This window comes from Trichosurus vulpecula, chromosome 1, assembly GCF_011100635.1.
Source record: "Trichosurus vulpecula isolate mTriVul1 chromosome 1, mTriVul1.pri, whole genome shotgun sequence".
NCBI lineage: Eukaryota > Metazoa > Chordata > Mammalia > Diprotodontia > Phalangeridae > Trichosurus > Trichosurus vulpecula.
Window position 1 is genome coordinate 378,307,246 of NC_050573.1, and position 23,879 is coordinate 378,331,124.

At 40.4% G+C, this 23,879-nt stretch overlaps 1 protein-coding gene across 2 annotated transcripts in view; it reads right to left on the minus strand.

Annotated features, from left to right (window-relative positions):
- The window catches only part of ST8SIA5 (ST8 alpha-N-acetyl-neuraminide alpha-2,8-sialyltransferase 5), a 132,991-nt gene that overhangs the window by 14,211 nt on the left and 94,901 nt on the right, over nt 1-23,879 (minus strand). For both annotated transcript variants that reach the window (XM_036756067.1, XM_036756058.1), the window contains 2 exons: nt 11,385-11,529; nt 4,492-4,604 (listed from right to left, as the gene is read on the minus strand). In XM_036756067.1, the coding sequence (XP_036611962.1) occupies nt 4,492-4,604; nt 11,385-11,529 (258 nt within the window). The remainder of the gene's footprint in view (nt 1-4,491; nt 4,605-11,384; nt 11,530-23,879) is intronic.

Below are 23,879 nucleotides of genomic sequence, written 5' to 3' on the forward strand. Positions count from 1 at the left end.
TGTCCAGCTGTAACAGATTATTATTATATCCTGCTGCTACTACCAATGGCTTTATCTCATTGGATTCTCAGGCAGGTAGCAGAGGTAGCGTGATCTCTGGTTAATAGCTGGACAAACTGAGGCCTGGAGAAGAGTACCCAAGGTCACACAATGAAACACTGACAAACCTGGAACCTGAATCTAGATCTTCTGGAGATCAGTTCCAGGCTAATCATGGTACAGTAGAATCGAAGGGCCTGAATTCAGATTCTGCTTCTGAAGCCTACTATCTGTGCAACCTTAGACAAGTCATTTAACTACCCCAATCAGTAAAAACAGGGTTGGCCTAGATGGCCTCTGAGGTCCCTTTCAGTTCTACGGCTAATGATTCTATGAGCTAGTCCATTCCTTTGCGTCCAGAAAGCAACCTTTCCCTCATGGATTTCTTTGGGCACTTTGTACTTATCTCGTGGTCCCTCATATCCTAGCTATTTCTGGGCTTGTCCTCCCCTCTCCCAATCAGCTCATAGGTTCATGGTATAAACTCCTCGAAAGCTGACTCTGTGTCCTATCAATCTGTTCTATCCCCAGTGTCTAGCACCAGTCTCCCACAAAATAGATGCTTGAAATTTTTTTTCAATTAAATGGAATACTTCAGGAAGGTGGGTTTCTTTTCTAAAGAAAATCTCCCAAGAGAGGATTTCACTTGTTCTTTATCCAGTATATTCTCACGGGTTTCGTGTTTGCTATTATTTTAAAGGAATCATTCTTTTTTTTTAATTTTATGTTTTTGAGACTGGGTCTCCCTATGTCTTCCCAGGCTGGAAGTATAGTAGCCATTCATGGAACCATCCCCACTGCTTTTTGACATTTCTGATGTGGGCCACTTTATACATCCTTAGGCAGTCTGCTCCCCTCTTCCCCCACTTCCAGAAGCTCACTGTACCCATGTTAGACAGTGCAGATACCCAGATTGGCTTTAGCCCTACTACATTTCAGAACTCCCAAAGTTAGGTGATCCACCAGCCTCATCACCCCAATATCAGGGACTCCAGGCATGTGCTAGCACACCCACTTTAAGAAATCATCTTTAACCACTCGAGCCCCTGATGATGTCACTTGGGGCTACAAGGATCAAGTACCCATGGGCAGAAAGCATCTTCCTGTCATCATTGGCAAGAGAGGTCTAGCACCCAGCAGCTGGTGGGCAGATCACAACTAACTCCCTGTTTCCAAGAACAGAGCAAGGACAGCTTGCAGCTTCTGTTCCTTTAGAAACAGGAGGCTCCCTGTTCCTATAGCCAAGAGCCAAGAATATTCACACACAAACCCATTCTCAGGGAGGGAGCAAAAGGAGATCTGCTAGCAAGTTACCACTCTTATCACATCTGGAGGAAGGCCAAGAGCACCCCGTCCCCTTCACCAACTGAAATTGTTACATGTTTCATCAGAAGGCTCTCTACAAAATCAGTTCTGGTAACAATATGCACTGGGAAGGTGGGGAGAGGAAGAGATGTTTTTTCCCCCAGAATTCCGAGCTAACTCAAATTTGTCTGATTTTCAAGTAGGATTTGAATTTGAATTATTTTTTTCATCTTTTCTTTTTGAAATCTGCCAGCTGTGGGACAGAGTTGCATAGTTACAGTTATACAGATAATTGAGGAAAGAAAATCTGCTTCTGTCTGCATTCTTCAGATCACTGAGCAAAAGGGTTTTTGGTTGTTTTTTTCTTTTTTAATTTTTGGCTCATGTCTACACCACCAGGTTGGGCATCTAACACTTTTTTTGTTTTTTGGTTTTTTGGTTTTGTTTTTTGGAGGGGAGAAGGCAAGGCATTTGGGGTTAAGTGACTTGCCCAAGGTCACACAGCTAGTGTGTCAAGCATCTGAGGCCACATCTAACACTTTTTATACCTACCAGCTGATCCCTGGGATAAGCATTTAGTCATTATTGTGTAGTTTGTCTTCAGTGTTCCCTCCAACAGACATCCACCTTGTGTGTCCCACTGCCCTGGGCCTGTCCTCATCAATCTGATTCCCCAGGGTTACTCACTACCACCTACATGCTTCCACTCCATTCCCCCTCCTTCCATACCCTAAGTCCTCTCTGGGCCCACAGTGACAACTCACAAATCTGATATATAAACTGATAAAACTGATATATACATATATATGTATATAAATTGATGGGAGAGGCCAGGGGGCTTCCCAGGTCTCATATGTGCATGTTAACAGGGGCCTTCTGGAGATAATAAATAATAATGGGTCTCTTTTTATTTAGGGCTTTGTCGTTGTTCATCCGGTGTTTCAGTTGTGTCCAACTCTTCGTGACCAAATTTGGGGATTTTCTTAGCAAAGATTCTGGCTTGCCCTATAGGGTTTTAAAGTTTATAACAACTCCATAAAGTAGCTTATATAGTATAAAAGGAAGTATTACTAGACCCATTTTACAGATGGAGACATTGAGGTTCAATTCATTTCAATTTAGCAGACATTTATCAAGTTTTATTAATTAAGATGTATTCATCTATCATCATCACCATCATCATTATGTGCCAGGCACCATGCTAGGCATTGAGGCTACAAAGATAAATACAAAACAGTTCTTAAATTCAAAGACCTTTCATTTTAGGGTAAATGATTTGTCTAAGATCCTACAGCCAATAAGTGTCTGATCTAAGACTTGAACCAAAGCCTTCCTTCTCCAAGTCCATCTCTGTTATTGTTTCACTTATGGGTGACTCTCATGGCAGCAATTTCATGGAGCTCTTTAGGGGCCTCTCCTATAATACTGTGCAGGCTGAATCTGACTGCTTCCCTCTGGACAACCAAAAGCTGGCCTGAGAGAGAACTGTGCAGCCCTTTCTCCCCAAGCCCATCCAAAGGGGAGAAAGGAACCTTGATTAATGAATCCATGGACTCCTCCCAGTTTTGAATTCTCTACCAAATAGAACTGCCTCTGGTCTTCAATCCACTGACATTGGAGGGACAGAGAAAGAAAAGAAAATAAGGTGCAAAGTTACAGACCCTGCCATCAAGGAGCTTAAAATTCTAACAGCAGGGTGGGGGTAGGGGCATAGAACAGTATAGCATGTAGACAGGGAAATAAACATAAATTAGATATCCAGCATTTGCATAGCACTTTCCCACAACTCTGTGAGATAGTATAGGCATTATTATTCCCATTTTAGAGGTGAAAGAAATGAGGTTCAGAGATGCACTAAGTGACTGGCCCAAGGTCACACAGTTAGTACAACCAGGATTTGAAGCTATCTCCCCCAAACCTAGGGCAGCTAGTGGATAGAGTGCCAGGAGTCAGAAAGACTCATCTTCATAAGTTCAAATCTGACCTCAGACACTTATTAGTTGTGTGATCCTGGGCAAGTCACTTAACCCTGTTTGCCTCAGTTTCCTCATCTGTAAAATGAGCTGGAGAAGGAAATGGCAAACCACTTCAGTATCTCCGCCAAGAAAACCCAAAAATGGGGTCATGAAGAGGCAGACATGACTAAAAACTACCCAACGGCAACTCCTGAATCTAAATCCAGGACTCATTCCATTACACCACGATGGCAACTGAACACAAATGATGATGCTACAAGGCAGAATGTGTTAGAAGCAAAGGAGATATCTAGATCAGGGAAGGCTTCATGAAAGAAGAGGCATAGGAGTTGGGCCTTGAAGGAAGAAAAGGATTCCAACAGAGGGAGAGGAAGAGGCACAGGGGATAGTCTGGAGAATGAAGAGGAAGGAAGCAAACAAAGAAGCATTTATTAAGCACCTACTATGTGCCAGGCACGACGCTAAGAACTTTTCAAATATGATCTCATTTGATCCTCACAACAACCCATGGAAGTTGAGAAAATGGAGGCAGACAGAAGTTAAGTGACTTGCCCAAGGTCATATAGCTGGTCTGAAGTTAGATTTGAACTTGAATTTTCCTGACTCCAGGCCCGGCGCTCTATCCATTACCACCTAGCAAGATGAGATTGAATAACAGCTATTAGTTTATTTTGGCTTAACCATGAAATAAATACAGGAAGGGAAAGAGTTAAGAAAGAAGAGTCAGCTGGATTCAGATTGTGGAAGGCCTTAAATGTCAAGTGAAACTGTTGCAGAAAAGCAAATTTTAGGTCAAGGTTTAGAAAAACTTCCTAACTTCAAAAGTGGAGTGGAAGGAGTGAGGTGCCCGTGACTAGATGTCTTCAAGAGGAGGCTACATAATGCCCATGAGCATCCTGAGGGCAGGGACCCCATCTTATTTAATCTTTCAATCTCCTCCACTGTACTTATTCCCACAGAGTAAAATAAAATATATAGGATTGTAAAGGAAATTAATTATAGTAAAATAGATCAATCAAATTTCTTTTCATCAAGCTCCCAGATCCCAGGTTAAAATCTCTGGTCATCCCTATGGAATGATGCAGGTGAAAGTCTCAGAGAGCTACGGAGAAGCACGAGAGCCCTCAGAGTATCTCCCAAACCCCAAGGAAGAGAAAAGGATGCTTTTTACCGGAACACGAAGTCTGCACTATCAATCTCTCTCCCACACCGGCTGTTCTTCAGGATGCCTCCATTCCCCACGACTGCACATTTCTTAAACTGAGAGCGATTGTATGGCATGTCCTACAGAGAGACAGTGAGCAGCCAGTTAGAATGCCAGGGACAGTCTAGCACATCTGTATCTATTGTTTTCTTTGATCCTCACAACAGGCCCTGGAAAAGTAAGTGGGAGAAGCATTATTATCCCATCCTACAGATGAGGAATCACTTGTCCAAGGTCGCACAGCCAGTGACAGAGTTGAAACTGAAACCTGCTAAGTCTTCTCACTGTTCCCCCAGGGCTTTCCCCTGAAGAAGCCACGCTGCTTGCTCCCTGCCTAATAGTGAGAATAGAATTCTGATTCTGATGTGTTTAGGACAGGTGAAATATGTCCTCCAACCAGGAACCCTACAACTTCTATTCAACTATGCCTAGGGAACTCAAAGGCCAGCCTAGATTCTTAAAAGGACCAACTCCATGCCCCCAATGCATCAAAAATGAGCAGGTTTTTGCTTCCTGAGATGTCCGTATCTCAGCTTCTCTTAATGATTTTGTTTCCACATTTTAAATTGTGTTATTTAGTGCTTAAAATTTTGCAGGATAGATGTAAGCAAATGGCATGGGACTGCACCAACAGTGGCATGGGAGGCAGTTGTGAGGGAAGCTCATGCTTTTGGCAGCAAAGGAATCACTAGGCAAAATGTGCCCCAATCACCATCTCCATTCCTCCCCACCTCCCATCAGACCCTTTTTGCTCAACCAGTTAGCCCAGTGCTTTGAGAAGAGCTGGATATTGCATAAGAGGACACGGGTTCACATATGTGTGACTACGGGCAAGTCACATAGCCTCTCTAGGTCTCAGTTTCTTCATCTGTAAAATGGAAGAGGTGGGGTAGACAAGACAACCTCTAGAATCACTCCCAACTCTAGATCTATAATCCTATGACCCTCCCTCAGCTCCCTGAGGATAGGTAGAGAACATGATCCTGATTATACACCAGAGTCAAAGATAGAATTTAAACGGGCAGGAAAGATCAATGCCTTTTGCCACTTCTGCAGAGAGGGCAAGAGCCAAGTGAGCACATCCCAGATGGAGCTGGGGAGAAGCACTACTAGGGAATGCAGCACAGCACCTGAGATCACTTCCTAAGAAGCACTAGAGAAGAATAGGCATCTGAGGGTGGATTTAACAATGTAAAGAACTTAACAATACAAAGGATTTAACAATATAAAGCTATATTAATAAAACTGCAGCATTCACCACAAAGGAGGTGATTATCCAACTTTACCCTGCCCTGGTCGGGCCATAGCTGGAGCACTGGGTTAAATTCCTGGACTAACTTTTCTGAGTTATAACCGGAATAGGAAAGGGTCTGGAAGCCATGTTATAGGAGGCTCCATTGAAGGAACTGGAGATATCTCATCTGGAGAAGAGAAATCTTAGGGAAGATATGATTGTATCTTATTCTTTTATTAGACTATAAGCTCCAAGAGGGCAGGGACCTAAACTTTGTATCTTCTCTCAGGGCCTACCATAGTTCTCTGTGCCTAGAAGATATTTAATATATAGGTTTTTTTTAAAAAACTGAACAAAAAAATAAAATAAAATAAAAATTGAACTGAATGATAGCTATCCTTAAATGTAACAGTGATAATTAACAGTTATCCTCTCTGAGTCTTCATTTTATCATAAGAAAGATGAGGAAGTTAAACCCTGGCCTCTAAGGTTCTCTGTATTTCTAAATCTATGATTTTGTGATCCTAAAAGAGAAACAGAAGTGATTTTGTCATTGAAATATACTACAGACCCTCTGAATAGAAAGAAGAAATAGATGTGTAGTTTGAGAAAGAGATCACAAACCTTGCTCAGAGATTTGATAAAGCAGTGATGGGTGACTTCAATTATCCAGACATCTACTAGAGCCCTCTCTGTCTCTATCTGTGGCTGTGTCTGTTTTTTTCTCTCTGCCAAAAGTAGAGAAGCTAATACCTTCTCAACATGCTGTAATAACAGTTTAGATTTGAAGGTCTTTCCCATCCATTAATAAGCCCATGTGACCTGCTTACGCACAGGAAGCCTAAGTCACATGTGGTGGGAGGAGCTCAATGAGAAGAAAAGGAACATGTGTCATAGGAAATGCAGAGAGAGCAGTTAAAGCTGAGGGAAAGAGCAAACTGTGCTGTGCTGTGACTGTGTTTGTGGGAAGGCCCCGGAAGGGGGGCAGATGGTTATGGGATAGAGTGGTTCTCTGCTGTGAAACTGTGTATTGAATTCTTCACTGCTGTGATGGATTGGGCTCATTGGTTTCAAGATCTGGTCCTCTGGTGTCTGAATAAATGGTTTATTTCTACCTTCTGTGTGGAGAGTCTCTTATACTTTGTGATACAGAACCACATAGGCATTTTGAAAATTATCATCTGTATTGTGATTATTGCCTTGCTAATACACATGCCTCAGTGATAATTTCAAGTTTCAAGGGAAAAATGGGAAATTCTATTCTGAATTTGATTCTCATTGATAGGGAGGAACTGATTGCTGCAGTAGAAGTGGTGGGAATCTTGGGAAAAAGTGATCATTCCATCCTAGACTTTGTGATAGCAGAGAAGAAATCTGGACTTAGTTTGACACATATCCTAGATTTGGGGAAAGTTGATTTCAGAGGGTTCAAAAGAAAGACATCTAAGGATTAAAATGTTCAGAGGAGGAAATGGCTGAACAAGTTGTAGTATATGATAGTAATGGGATACTATTGTGCTGTAAGAAATGACAAGCAGGAGGACTTCAGAAAAACCTGGAAAGACTTACATGAACTGATGCAGAGAAGTGAGCAGAACCAGGAGAACCCTATACACAACAATAGCAATATTGCATAATGATCAACTGTAAATGACTTAGCTATTCTCTGCAATACAATGATCCAAGACAATTCCAAAGGACTCATGATGAAAAATGCTATCTACCTCCAGAGGAAAAAACTGATGGAGGCTGAAAAACTGATGGAGGCTGAATGAAGATCAAAGCATATTATTTTTCATTTTATTTTTTTCACAGTTTTTTGTCTATGTTTTCTTTTACAACCTGACTAATATGGAAATATGTTTTGCATGACCGCACATGCATAACCTATATCAAATTGCTTTCTGCCTTAGGGAAGGGGGAGGGAAAGGAGGGAGAGAATTTGGAACTCAAAATTTAAAAAAAGCAAATGTTAAAAATTGTCTTTACATTTAATTGGAGAAAAATAAAATATTATCAAAAATAATAAAATGCTCAGGGGAAGATAGCTCAAAAGAAAAGGGGACAGTGAAATTATAAAGACAGAGAGCAAAATATTTCCAGTGACGAAGTGTGAGGTTCAACTTTAGGAAGAGCTTTCTAACAAGACCTGTCCCGTAACAGGATTAGCTGTCTCATATCATATTGACCTCCCCGTCATGGAGTGGCCAACATGGGAACTGATGATAGCTAAAGAAGAGCCATGACACTAAGTAGGTGGTGCAAAATCAGAGTTTCAGAAGGTCAGCATTGGAAAGGAACTCAAAGGCCATCTAGCCCATCTTGACCAAGAATCCCCTCTGTAACACGGTCACCCAGTTTTCACTAAGAGAAGTAACTGCCTCCAAGGACAATTCATTCCACTTTTGCATAGCTCTAATGGTTAGAAAGTGTTTTCCTTGAATCAGGCTTAAACTGGCCTTTCTGAAACTTCTATCCATCATGCTAAGTTCTATGCTCTAGGGCCAAGTAGAACATGCCTTCTTCCATCTAACAGACCTCCAAATGCTTGCAGATAGCTATCATGGCCTCCCTAAGTCCCAGTTAAATTCCTTCCATTTATCTCCATATGGTATGAGATTCCTCACTCTCCAGGTCATCTTTATCTGAATTCCTGTCATTATCCTTCCCAAAATGCATTACACAGAATTGAATCAAATACTTCACACATGGCCTGTCTGCCACATGGGGCTGCACAATCTATCCTGTGTTCTGATACTCTACCTCTAAGGCAGGCTAAAGTCACACTAGCACCTAGCTGTGCCATGTGTTTGGAAAAGGAAGAGAGGCTGAAGCACAGTTCAATGGGCTACTCAAGGAGAGACCTGGAACATAGTACCAGAACATCCTCAAAACAAAGGACCACAGAATAGGAATCAAAAGACCTGGGTTCTAGTTCGAGTTCTTCTGTGAAAAATTTATATGACCTTGGACATGTCATCTCCCTTTTCAAGCTTCAATGTGTTTATCTACCAAGGGATGGATTTGAGCTAAATCAGTCAGTCAGTCAATGAATATTTATTAAGTGCCTACTATGTGCTAGGCACTGTGTTAAAATGATCTCTAAGTGTCCTTTAGGCTTTGACCTTCAATGACTCTAGGTTTTCTCCCACACCCTTGGTCTAGACAAGTTGGGGAGGGGGCAAGTCCCTGAAAACAAACATGGGCAGGGACCCCAGTTGTGTCAGCATACCAGCACTCTCATTGGCAAGGAGCCAGGCTTATGTCTTAGTAGGAAATTACATTGGTTTAAAATAATGAATGCAGTCAGATCCCCAAGCTGAGCTGCAGCCTGTTTCTAGGTAATTATTCATATTCGCTGTATATTTTTCTTGATGGGAGGTGGGGGGGTGGAGACTGCAAATGGAATGGACTACATAAGGTCAGAGTCCCCACCAGGACATTTGCCTGGTGGCCTATTGGCTAATTTGGGAAGATGCATTCAACTCATCCTTTTCATCTTGCCACACACCCTCCTTTTCTCTTCCCCCCACCCAGGCAAAAAAAAAATCTTCAGTATATTCTACAGGATGTGTAAGAGAAGACTTGGAATATATCAAACTTATCTATTGGCTCCCTGGAAAAGCAGCTCAGAGACCAGAGTTCCAATCCACAGTACATTCTAGCCTCATAGGTCTTGATCACGCTGCTCTCCAAGGTCCTACATTTTCCTTTCGATACCCAGCGATTCTTCTTCAGCACCTAGATCCATAGTGCACAGAGTGCTGGACCTGGAGTCAGGAAGATTCTTCTTCATGAGTTCAAATCCAGCCTCAGACACTTACTAGCTTGGTGTGACTTTGGATTTAACCCTGATGGCCTCAATTTCTCACGTGTAAAAGGAGCTAGAGAAGGAGAGGGCAAACCACACCAGTATCTTTGCCAAGAAAACCCCAAATGAGGTCACAATGAGTCGTCGGACACAACTGAAACAAACGAACAAAGCAATTCCTTTCTCGGTTCTAATCCTAAGAATGTGACTAGAACTCAGTGCCCTGAGCTTTTTGGAAGATGAGGCTCATGTTATGAGATATATCTTATCAGTTATTATATAGTTATTATAACTTCTACAGTTATTATATAGAGAGAATTTATTAGGAAGAAGAAGAAGAAAAGGAGGGTAAGAAGGAGAAAGAGGAGGATGAGGAGAAAGAGGAAAAGAAAGTGTAAATGCCACCAAAAGCTGTCCCATAGTTATAATACAAAGAATGAACTTTGACTTTCACTCAGTTACTCACTCTTATTCTAAACATAATTCTGACAAACTGGGCTACCTGGTTCCCCAGCCCATAGCAGATTAGGATCAAGAAATTGGGGGAGGGGTGGTGCTAGAAGCAGACCAGATGACAGCAATAGAGGTGACAGCTGACAGCAGGGGAAGAGACAGGAAAACCAAAAACAGCAGATCTGTGCTTCTCTTTACAGCAGGCTACCATAATTGATGCTTGGAATGATGATTCTGAATCATCAAGAAAAGGTTAGATTATGTTTGGCATTCTCTGTTGAGGAAGCCAGGACAGCATATAATATATTCGAGAAAGATTTCATTCTAGAATAGTTACAAGAAACAAAATCTGGGTACTTCGAAAGGATCAGTTTCATCTTAACTAGAAAATGATGTACTTTGAACACGTTGAAGTGATATGTGTGTGGGAATTATCGATTATGATTATCATTAGAACACTCATTTTGAATGATGCCAAATAAATGAAGTATTACAGAATATATAAATATATGTCTTCCTTGAAGCCTCCCTAGATTAATGGGGGTATGTGAAGGGGAAGAGGTTATTATTCTGCTGTCCCTGCCCTGCCTTTTTTCAGATTCTACAGTTTCTCCTAACTTAAAGCTGTCCCAGAGCTATAATGTAAAGAATGAACTTTAACTTTTACTCAGAGCTACTCACTCTTATTCTAAACATGATTCTTGCAAACTGGGCTGCCTGATTTCCCAGCCCATCCTTTCTATTTCTTATCACCATTCCCTGATACTCTCCAAAAAAAAATTTCCCATCATGTATATGAAATGGACATTTTACTGCCTTCCTCTCTGTTGGCTTATTGTTATCTCATTACCCACGCATACATCTTTTATGTGTGAATTTGTGTTATTGTGCCTTTCTTAGATTATAAGCTCCTAGAAGGCAATGACTAAGTCTACGTTGTATTCATTGCATGGTGCCCTACACAGCAGCACATACAATCAGGTGCCTGATAATGGCTTGATAACAATTATTATGATGTTTTCATCATTACTATTCTCACAGATGTGAACTTGGCATTTCAACCAACCCACGAGGTTTATTTCTACACAGGTAACTTTTGGCCAACTGGAATTTGAGGAATGGACACACCAAAATTCAAAAAATGATGTGTCAAAACATACATAACCTAGAAAATGGCCAGTTGAGACCCAAACAGCGGGTGTCTGAGGTCAAAAGAATTATCCATTAAATGGACAGCCTAGAACGATTAGCCAATGGGGTCAATGCAGAGCCGAGGCTTATGTCTGGTCCTTCATCCAACACAATCCTTCTTCCCCCTGTCCTCCCCCCAACCTTTTTCAAGAAATGCAAAAGCAACAGCACCTTGGGAAACATGCGAAAGATTTCCTGGTTGATATGGTAGACGCCACTCGTGTCCACCTCATACTTGAGCTTTGTGCCCAAAGGGGTGTTTTTCTGGGTGGTGAAGAGAAAGGAAGGAGCATTACAGCACCTGGAAAGAGTGGACCTGCAAGGCAAGGAAGAAAGATAGGGAGGAACTGGTTAGGTAATTCTATGTGCAAAAGACATTCTAAGTTTGACATTGCTAGGGGGTTGCCAACCATGAGGGACACCAGCACTATCATTCATCTAATTGATATCAGGCCTCTTTACTGTTCCCCCCACCCCCAGCATCCCATACCTCATGTGCTCATCCCCACCTGGACCTCGTTTTTAGCACATTAGCTGATATGGGCTACCAGATGATGTGTATAGATATCTCTGCCATGGGTTACACTAAGTATTTAAGGGAAGGAGGCAAATACAGCAAGTGTATATTTTGAAACTGATCAATAAGATTTGGCAGGGAGCTCTTTGTAGAGAGCGAAGCAGAAGATGAGCCAGGTAGGACTCTAAGATGTAACTACACTATGAGCTTTGATGGTCAGGTTTCTTAGAATCATAGAATTGGGGCTGGAAAGGATCTTAGAGATGATCTACAGAACCCAGGAACAAGTTCCTCTCCCCTGTGTTTGTGGGGTCTTTGCCACCCCACCCTCTGGGACTGGGCCTTCAGGGATCTGTGATATCTTTTGTTCCTTGGTTTCTTATCAACCCACAGCCATGCTAACTCACTCCCCTAGAGCCAGGCATGTTATATCTAGGGTGTAATCTGTGATGACATATGCCTCCAATTCAGCAAACAGCTGCATCTCTGACTGTACAATCAGAGACCACTCCTCCAGAGCCAGGGTCATAACAGCTTTTCCCATAGCCTACAGTTTCCTACTCCACCCCAATTCTATCCCCTATATGCACATACACATACTCAACCTTTCCAGATTTTATTATCATTTAGGATCCAAGTCAAGACCCACTTCGTTCCAACATTTTTCTCTGACTACTCTGGTTAATAATGACCTTTCCTTCCTCTGAACTTTGGATTAACTTACGGTCTGGGGAATACATTTTTTCACCCAATTACAGAACTTTGTATTATTCTCTGATTGTTTCATGCTTGTGAGCCATGGCTCCCTGGTTTGATACTAAGCTCCTAATAGGGGGACCTTGACTTTTAATTCTGGTGTATGGGCCATTGTGCCTGGCATAGTGCCAGACACACAAACACTCCAGAAATACTTGTTGGCCAGCTGACTGCTTGATGGTTAGGTGATTATTCCTCATTCCAGCTTCCATTCAAAGACCAATGTAGATGTTCTGTTATCTTTGGGGGAAATTTGACATTCTACTTCAGTCAATAAGCATGTAGTGATTCTGAGGTCTCAGGGAGTAAACAGAGAGGTTCCAGTCTGAAGCACTCCCAAATTAAATATATTCCTTCCATACATACACACGGCTGCCTGAGAACATGCAGCCCCACCAAATGAACCCAGGAATTCTAGGAACTTCTTGCTATTGTTCCTTAAGATTTCCCCCTTGTTCTCCCCTCACTGCTTCATGCTCTGTAGCTACCTGGGACTGCCCATCTATTGGTCCTTGCTCCTCACTCCACTTGAGATGCTAGGTCAGAGCAGTAGAAAAGAGAAAGATAAACACAAACCAAGGCCTTCCTCCATTCTCTCCTTAGCTCCAGCAATGGTCTCAAAGTTAGCTTCCCTAACCTTGCTCTATATCCTGATCCTCCCAGAGGCTCAATCCTGCTCCTATAAAGAAATATCCAAAATACTGGAGAATTGATCTTATATGTTCATAGCCCTGAATCTAGAAGGGACCTTAGAAGTTAACAGCTCCAACCTCTTTGCTTTAAAGTTGAAGAAACCGAGGTTGAGGTAAGTTAAGTGACAACCAAGGTCACACGGGCAGTAAGTAGCTGAGCTAGGATTTGAACCCACATCTTCTGAACTCAAATCCCCTCCCCTTTTCACTGTACCATGGTACTTTTCTTCAGAAACACATTAATTTCATTTCAGTCCTTTACGTAGCCAAAGGTCCATTACTTATGACATGTGGATCTTTTTGTAGTGGGCTACAAGGTCAAAGTGAAAAAGAGAAGGAAGGGCAAAGTACTTTATTCCCTGTTTTCTGCACAACTAGCAGTAAAAACCCATAAGGCCCTCAGCCCATCAATCAGTCAGCCAGTCAAAAAGTAATCACTTAGCACGTCCTATGTGCTAGTCACAGGGATACAAATACAAAGAATGAGACAGTCCTTGCTCTCAAAAGGTATGGTTTTCTAGAATCAGGGACAGAAAAGTAGGGCAGAAGCTGAGACATTGTTCTGGCCTGTGGTAAGTCAGGGAAGGAGAAATCTTAGTCAGAAGTAACAGATCAATCCCTAAAACTTTAGGAGGAAAGCAGAATAAGGGGGAAAGAGGGAGACAGAAGGGGGGAGAGAAAAGGAGAAAGGGAACAGGTCTAAAGTGACCCCCTAGCATCTCTACAACCTTCCCATCAAGCTTCCCCAGTTTACTCCCCCCCACCACCAAACTAGAGTCCCTCCCACAAGCCCCTGGAGCCAGGCCCAGTAGTTCTGAGCTGAGAAAATCTTCATTCCTACAGCCTGACAAATGAACAAGAAGGAGAGGAATCTTGGCTCCTACTGGTGAGACTGCAGAGAGGGAAAATGCGGCTCTGGGATCCCAATCAGAAACTCCAAATGCACTTCTCACAAACAATTGTCCAGACACAGTGGTCACATCACCATGGTGTAATGGAGAGCCAGCAAGGTAAAACAAAAAAGACACTGTATCAAGAATTAAAAGACCTGGCTTCCCATTCTAGCTCTGCTGCCTAATCACTGTTGTTCAGTTACGTCTGACCATTCATGACCCTCTATGAGGTTTTCTTGGCAAAGATTCTAGAGTGGTTTGCCATTTCCTTCTCCAGTGGATTAAGGCAAACACAAGTAAGTGACTTGCCCGGGGTCACACAGCTAGTGAGTATCTGAAGTCACATTTGAACTCAGGTCTTCCCGACTCCAGACCTAGCACTCTATCCACTAAGCCATCTAGCTGCCTCATTAATCACTATAACTAATACCTAACTGGCCAAATCCTTTCACCTCTCCTACACTTAACTTTATCACCTGTGAAGTGGGGATAATGATAGCTGTTCTTACCTCACAGGGTCATTGTGAGAAGAGAATTTATGAAAAGATCCATTCAAATGCAAGTCTGTATTAAAGTGTAACGCTTCAGGTACATGGCAGGTTAAAGAGGCTTTTACAAATTGGTCTGAGAACCTGGCCACCACATATAGTGAGTTTTTAATGGGAATGTAGGTTCCAAGTTGCACACATTCAACAAACAAATAAACGCCTTCACAAACTCAGAGCTGACCATGCAAGATTCCTGGTTTACATATTAAAGAAGAGGCACAGTCTCTGTTTTCAAGGGGTTTACTCTCCAGAAGACAAGAGAACATTAACAGGTAATCAATGGAAATGTGGGAGTCTAAGTATTTTTTAAATGTGGCCTAGAAACAAGATGGGGGGGAGGGCGTCAGATAGTATGAAAATGAACTGGGTTCATCCCAAAAGGCTACCTGGGAAAAGTAGGCCCTGAGTTCTAAAAGGAGACCTAACAGAAACTTATGATACTGCCCTTCCAATTGTTAGACTCTCCCCAAAAAATTTTGTATGAAGGGATGTGTGGTATAGCGGATAGAAAGCTGGTTTTGGAGTCATGAAGAACTGGATTTGAATCCTATCTCTGCTACGTACTAGTTGTGTGACCCTGGAAAAGTCCCTTGACCTCAGTGAAACTCTCTGAGAATTTAAAGTGCAGAGAAAATGCTGATCTGCCTTGACAAAGGAACTTCCACATCAGGGTGGAAGTCGATAAGAAGTTTTATCAGTGAAATCATAGCTCTGGCCCATATATTGGGAAGTTGATAGGAAGCTATATCAATGAAATCACAGTTGTGGCCCATTTCTTATAACTACTTATGTATTCCATATTCTTTTCCCACTCTCCCCCAATAGAGCTCCCTGAGGGCAGGTAGTCTCTCATTTTTGTCTTTGTAACCATAGCACCTAGCACAGGTTATGGCATGTAGAAGGAATTTAATAAATGCTTGTTAATTAAACATTATTAATAATAGCTCCCATACATGCAGGCTTTTACACTTTATAAAATATTTTTCACCCATAATCCCATTCAAAATTCACAACAGCTCTGTGAGGTAGGTAGTGCACGTATTATTATAATTTCCTTTATATAGAGGGTGAAACCGAAGCTTTGAGAGGTTAAGGGACTTCAGTGAGTTCACATAATTAGTAAGTAAGCAATGTAGCCAAGAAATAAAAACAATAAAAACCAGGTCTTCTGACTCCCAGTCAAATGGTCACCCCATTATATGCAATTCTTCCTTAGAGCCTCTGCTCAAAAATAGTCACTGAATCAGACACCAAAGGGTTAAACCTCAAAAGCAATGTGAGCTTAGAAAATGAAGGGACAATGTGGCTGATGAAACAGGCTTGGGAATCTGCCATGCTAAAGAGTCTGAAAAAAAAATTTTTTTCCTCCTCTGCAGCTGGTGTTCCACCTGGAACTTCATTCTCTCAGAAGCCAACATTGGGCTGGGGCTCAGTGGAGAAGGTCAGACCCTGGGAAACTTCTTGCTTCCTCTGCCTTGAGAACTTAAATCCTTCCAGCCTGACAGAGGCAGAAATGGAGGGTCCTCAGTGTTCAGGCTGTACCATCTGAAAGCCCAAGAAATCTCCATTTGTCCAAAATGGACGACAGCTTACTGAAAGCTAAAACTGTGTGCCCCTCCCCCTGCCCCCTGGGTTTAGCTGTCCTCAAAATCCTTCTATTCAGAGCCATAATTATCACTTTTGTGTGATCTAGAGGACCAGAGAAAGCCAGATCATCCCCACCCCTGTGCCCTGATCACTGGCTTCATTGAGAATTAAAAAAGCTGAAGGGAGTCCTTCCCCAAAATATCACCCAGAGCCCCAGGACTTGTGCAGCTAATTGGGAGCCCTGAATCTACCTTCTGGGCCTCGGTTTTCTCTTCTGAAAGTGAGGGGGTTGGAGTAGATGATCTCTGGGGGGTCCCTTTAAATTACCTTGACACTTTCATTTGGGGGCTTCAGATAACCTGTGGACAAAAAGCTTTTGGCAAATATTTTTTTTCGAACACTCTCTGGGAGCTAGGGGGTAGGAAATAAAATAGGCTTATGAATTCAATTATTTTTTCCCAGTTGGAGAAATACTTGTTTTTTCTCCCATCACTTAGTGTCTTGGTCCCTGAACTATATCTTTTGGTCACTGGTCTCTGCCCTATATGCTGCTCTTCCAGAAACCTAGCTCCAAAATCCACTCTTCATGGCCATTGGAAGAAATTGTTCTCATCCGTCCATTCCTTCACACGCTTGGGGTAGACACCCCAACAACTCACTCACAGGTTTGAGGCCCGTAGGTTACCTGGTTTAGCCTGTCTGCTGAGATAGTTTACTGGGGTGTGGCCACTGCACATAATACAGCTTCTCGGAGCCATAGGTGAGAGTTGGGTAACAAGTGAATGGGTAGCCCTGAAAAGGGTTCAGCAGACCTCACACCAGAGGTGCTAGTCCTCCTTGAACACCCCATGCACTCCTGGTTTCATTGTAAACCCAGAGGCAAAGGATTCTTCTTTATCTTGCCTTATGGGGCTCATGGTGAGCAAAAGCAAAAGGATCCTCCTGTACTTAACTGCAGTGTAGGCAACATCTATTTCAGAGGATGGGAAAGTACAGAAATTCCATGAAGAAATTCACAAAATCCTCCACAACAAGTACACTTTGAGACTCAAGGTCTTCAATGCCAACATGAACATGGGAGGAGGGTGTAAAACACATTGGAAAAGATGGTTTGAGATTAAGAAATTAAAAAGCCAAAGATTTATAGACTGCTCAAAAGCTTGTCGACGCCCACCTGTACAGCCTGAATGCTTTCTTCAAGAAGAGAATTTTAAAGGCTGTGGGTATAATTAGCACCAAATGGCATCATTTTTTAAAATGAAATCGACTCTATCCTAACAGGAAACAACTGGTCACAGACACAGAAGTAATTTCAAAATCAGCTCTCAGTTTGCAGTCCAATCATGGACTGATAAGAGCAAAGATCAAAGTAAATACTAGATCACATGAAAAGAAAGAGAAAGGCTCTGCATGTGATTACAGCAGCTCCAACTTCCAATAAGCTGTGGGTCCAGAAAAATGAGAAATGGATAAAAATAAAGATATTGTCTATGACAACTACAGTGTCCAAAAGGAGTCTTACGGATCCAAAAGAGTTGCTACCATGCCTGTCAAGTGGGGAATGGCGGAACAAGGCATGATATATGAGTGTAATAGAATACCAGTGTACTGAAAGAAAAGATGAATATGAAGAATTTTGAGAAACATGGGAAGATACATATGAACTGATGCAGACAGAAGCAAGCAGAACCAGAAAAACTGTAGAAACAATGATAATAACATAAATGAAAATAACTATAAAGTGAACCAAACCCTAAATAACTGTCATAATCAATCTTGAACTCAGAGAAAAAAATGAGGAAATACATTTCTCTCTGTTCTTAAGATCAAGAACTATGAGTACAGAACATTGCATACAGTTGGCTTTGCTTATCTATCTAGCTTATCTATCTTTCTTGCTTAATTGAGACAGGGTGGAAGTAATGGTAATGCCAAAAAAAGTTTTAACAATCATTTTAAAAACTAAATTCACAATAAGGACCCACCTCAGCAAGCAAAGGCAATCTCTTTGCCAAGGGCATTTTCAGATGTGTGTAAACTCAATTGCACAGTGTTATGGAGAAGGGTGGCAGAAGAGTAAAAGTACCCACCCCACCTACCTCCCCACCACCACAGTGAAACAACGTAAAGTGCATCAGAAGAAATGGGTGTTTGCAGGGTTTGGATTGAGAAAGATCTGGCTAAGTTATACCCCAACAATGCTTATATTTAAAACTGGAAGAGGGACAACTAACAGAAGTGACATGGAACATAATTATTAGTGTTTCTATTCTGATCTCATCAGCAAAAAAACTGGAACCAAAACATATGGGGATTCTACTTCCTTCATACAGAGAAATAAACAACATGAAAAAATCGCAATGGCCCTTTAAGAAGATGAAGTAGGGAAGAGCAGCTGGACCGGACCAAATATATACAGAAGAAATCTGTGCTAAATGTGATGTGAAAGGCACTTTAAAATCATTGCCAGAAAAAAGGAAAGATTCCAAAAGAAGGGGTGGGGATGAACATAGGGAGCACAAGCCCTTAAAACATAAACCTAACCAGAGACAATAAAGAGATCTTGAATAATGAACAATATCCATATAGAAACAAATCTTTGAAACAAGTAAAAACTGCATGGAACAGAATGGTGATGATGAGTCAGCATAACCAATGAGATAACATATGTGAAGCACTTTGTAATAAAACCTTAAAGCACTATAGAAATACTAGCTATTAGTATTATCCCAAAATTTCTGTGAAGCAGGTGTAGTAGTCCTCAGAGCAAAAATTGTATCTCTGAGAACGTACATTAACAAAATAGGAAAAAGAAGATGGCAGAGTCAGTCAGAAAAGTTTCAGCTCTCTATATTTCCTCCACAGAAAAAGACAGAACATTGGGGGGAGTGTAGAGCACCAGAAATAAACAAAAGTCAGGGTAAAGCAGTTGTTCTCCTCAGACAACCTAAGGAGAACCCAGGGAAGACCTGACCTCCGGGGATAGAGGTTTGGCCTGAGTGAATTGCAAACACCTCCAGGCCAACTCTGCAGGAAGCCCTGGGAGCCGCTGGAGTTGGGAAGCTACCTCAGGCCTTAGAAACTTTCATCTCCTGAACCATCTGATGGCTGAGTAGGAGAAGATTGAAGGACCTTCCACCGAGGGATGCCAAGCATAGTTGTGTTGACCAGCCAGGCTACGGCTGTCAGGAGAAGGAGCTAGCACACACCTGGTGAGTACAGTAGTGTGAGGCAGAGATCCTGATAACTGCGGGCACTTGTAGGAGAGCAGAGTCCCTGGTTTCAGTTCCAAGGAAGAAGACAGCTATAGTTTGTAGCCACCAGAAAGATGACAGGGAGCAAGATCATTTGTGGAAAACCGCAGCTGGAGGCTCTAGCCATGGTTTAGAAGTGGAGAGGAGAGCCCAAGGTTGAGCCCAGGACAGACCTCAGAAAATAACAGTAAGAATTGGGGCATCATCCCCATACCTTGGGGACTAGAACTTAATTACACTAATAGCTGCTAAAAATAAAATAAAACAAAAATAAATAAAAGTAAGTAACCAAAGGAGAAAGAACCCAACCATAGATAGCCACTATGGGGATAGAGAAGATGTGAGTTCATATTCAGAAGAAGATAATGGAGATAAAAGCCACTCCTTCTTTATTAGAAAACATCGAATGGTCCCAAGCACAAAAAGAGTTCTTGGCAGAACTTAAAAAGGACTTTAAAAATAAAATGAGAGAGATGAAGGAAAAATTAGAAAAAAAAATTAAGAGCAATCCAAGAAAATCAAGAAAATTTTGAAAACAAAGTCACCCAACTGGAAATAGGCAATCAAAAACTTAAGAAAATAATTCCTTGAAAACTAGAATTGGGCAAAGGGAAACTAATGATGTTCTAAGACACCAAGAAATCACAAAACAAAATCAAAAGAATGAAAAATAGAAGAGAATATTTTCACATCTCACCAGAAAAACAACTGATCTGGAGAACAGATCAAAGAGAAATAATAAAAGAAGAGTTGGACTACCTGAAAATTACAATTAAAAATTTGATAAAATATTACAACAAATTATCAAGGAAAATTGCCCTTGAAATTGTAGAACAAGAAGGCAAAGCAGAAGTAGAAAAAAATCCACAAATCACCACTCAAAAGAGATCCCAGAAGGAAAACTTATAGGACTATTATAGCCAAGTTTCAAAGCTCCCAGGTTAAAGAGAAAATATTGGAAGCAATAAGAAAAAAAAACAATTTAAATATCATGGAGCTACAATAAGTATTACGCAAGACCTAGCAGCTACTATGTTGAAGGACTGTAGGTCTTGGAATACTATATTTCATAGAGCAAAAGAGCTGGGGTTACAACCAAGGGTAACTTTCCCGACAAAATTAAGTATAATTCTGAATGAAAAAAATGGACATTTAACACACTGAAAGACTTTCAGGTATTTGTGACAAAAACAGCAGAACTTAAGTGAAAATTCAACATATAACATCCAAGAGAATAAGGTAAACTTCAAGAACCAGGGACTCAGTAAGGCCAAATTGTTTACTTCTTATATGTGAAAATATTATCAATTCTTTTATGGCTATCATTTTTGGAGATAGTTTGATAAAAAAGGCTTGGGCTGAAAAGGCTTGGGCTGAGCTGAGTATGATGGGGTGATTCTAAAAAAAAATAAAACTCTAGAGAGACATAAGAAAGGAGTAATTATCTCATACAAATGAGGCATAAAAGGAAAAACTGATAGAGAAGAAGCTAGTGGAGGGAGGGTGGATAGTGCTAAAACCTTACTCTCTTTGGGAATGGGTTAAAGAAGGAATAACATATATATCTAGAAGGGTATAAAGGTCTTCTACATTCAGAAAGAAATAAGAGGACAAGGGGATAGGGTGGGGGGAGAGGATAAGGGAGGGACTCTTGGAGGGGTGGGTAGGTTAAAGAATAGGAAGGCAAAATAGAAGGTAGAAGTAAAGCAGAGGAGTGAGGAGGGATAGGAATAGAGTGAGACAGATAGGAAAAATGGGAAGGAGGAAAATATACAAGTTATTATAGCTTAGAATGTGAATGGGATGAATTTAACCATAAAATGGAAACTGACAGCAGATTAAAATTTGAATTCAACAATATATTGCTTTCAGGAAATGCTATAAAAATGAGAGATACACACAAAGGGCAGGAGTAGAATTTAGTATGTAAAAAAAAGCAGGGGTAGTAATCATGATCTTGAACAAAGTTAAAGCTAAAATAGGTTTCATCAAAAGAGAAAAATAGGGATACTACACTATGCATCAGCAATATTATTCAATATTGTTTTAAACTACTTAAAATAACTAGACAGTATAAAATACCTGAGAGTATACCTGCCAAAATGGACTCAGCAACTATATGAACATAAACATATAACACTTTTTATACAAATAAAATCAGATCTAAATAATTGAAGTAATATTTATTGTTCACGGGTAGATAAAGTCAACATAATTTAAAAATGACAATTTTAAATGACTAATCTATGTAATGTCATTTCAATTAAATTACTTAAAAATTATCTTACTGAGTTAGAAAAAATAATAACAAAGTTAATTTGGAAGAACGAAAGGTCAAGAACTTCAAAAGAAACCAGGGGAAAAAATATGTAAAGGAAGCAGATTCAGTACAGACCTTAAACTATATTTTAAGGTGAGAGGATCATCGAAGTGTAAAATGGATAATTTTGATTATTTTAAATTAAGATTTTCTTATATAAATAAAACCTAAGCAATCAAGAATAGAAAGAATGGAGAAAACTGAGGGGGAAAAACTTTCATAGACAATCTCTCAGATAGGATGTGATTGGATTGGAATATTGCTGTGGCGTAGGAAATGATCAGCTGGCTGATTTTGAAAAACATGAAAAGACTTGGACTTATGGAGGAAGATGCTATCTACCTTCAGAGAAACAGATGGCAAGTGAAAATAAGCATAGGACAGTCTTACATACATGTATATGAGTATACATGTGTATATATGTATATGTTTATATATATGTATATGTGTATATAAAGCACACTTAATTGTAGCCTTCTCGGGTGAGTGGGGGCGGTAAATAAAATAAAAAGTGCACAGCAGAGAACAAAAGAAAACTTACAAGGAAGTAAAGCTGGACAGCTTTGAAAACAATATACAGTATATATTATATAGGTTTTCTTGAAATGGCAATTTATTGTTTCATATTGAATCCTCTCGTGTTCTGCTGTGTAATGGCAATTTTTTCTTTTCTTATTTTATATTTAAGTTTAAAATAAACTTTGGAATTTACAAAAAATAAAAAAGACAAAAAAGAGGGAATTAAGGAATTGAATATATAATTTTAATAATTAGAAAATCAAAATAATGGAAAAGCATGAACAATTTTTTGTTGCTCCCAAATTGGGTGACCAAGAAGTCAGAAGTTCATATGTTTGGTTTCTTATCTCTAGAACATTACAGAGCATCCTCAGTGAAGGCACTTGGTTTAATCACCCATACTGGAAAAACAAAATGGATGATGCCCAGACCAAGATGTGCAATTGAGTAGAGAACCTGAGTAAGCCCACCTATATCATAGTAAGGCACTATAATCAGACAAGACATAGTAGGCATTAGAAGGAAGAGATTAGGCTAGATGTCATCTTGAAAACTGTTCGGTGCTTTCGATTGATCCCATACTGTGCTCCATGTTGCAACCTATTTCTTAAATATCAATATTTCCCCAGTGCTATAAAAAATGGAAAGCCATAATCCCAGAAGGCTCAAAATTACAAATAACTCAAAGAAAGGCACATGATGGATATGAATAAACTATAGCATATTTCAAACAATGACTTATATGTGAGCTGTGTTGTAAAAGACATCACTGTGGGCATATATTACTCAAAAAAAGGAACTGGATAACATATGGATAACACATCTAGATAGATAGATAGATAGATAGATAGATAGATAGATAGATAGATAGACAGATAGATGTGTGTATATGTATGTATATGTATATGTGTGTTTATTTATGGTATGCCTCCAGCTAGTTAGATAACTTACAGATGACTTATAGAAAGTAGGGCAAGAATTACATAGGATTTCTCTATCTGTAGAATGGACTTAATAATACAATTACTACTGAAATCAAAGATTTGCCTTTCACAAACTAGAGGCTATTATTAATACTTCTCCAACAGATGAACCTTCTTGAATAAATCTCAATGTATAAAAGTGTTGATCTCCAAAGACAAATTAGGAGGGGAAAATAAAGCCATTCTTCACTTTCAAATTAGATTCCCCTCAAGATTCCCTTAAATTATGAGCTCCCTGAGCATATTTTAAATGGAACTTGATTGACAAAAGTCCAATTCATACATACTCTATAAAGCAAAGTCTACCTGCATGAAAATAATATTGCTTAATCAATAAGTCTTTACTGAGTTCCTATCATGTACTCAGCACTATACCGGTGAGATGGAGAAGATGGTTAAGACATGGTTTCTGATCTCCTACTAACTGGAGGGGCCATATTTATATGTGTGAGATAATTAGCACACAGCACTAAACAACATATAATTATGTACCAGACAGTGAGGTACTAACAAAGAACTGCTCTCAGGCATAGGCAGTCAGAGGACAGGAATAACAAAAGATCTCAGATCTAAAGCTGGAAGGAACCCTGGAAGTCA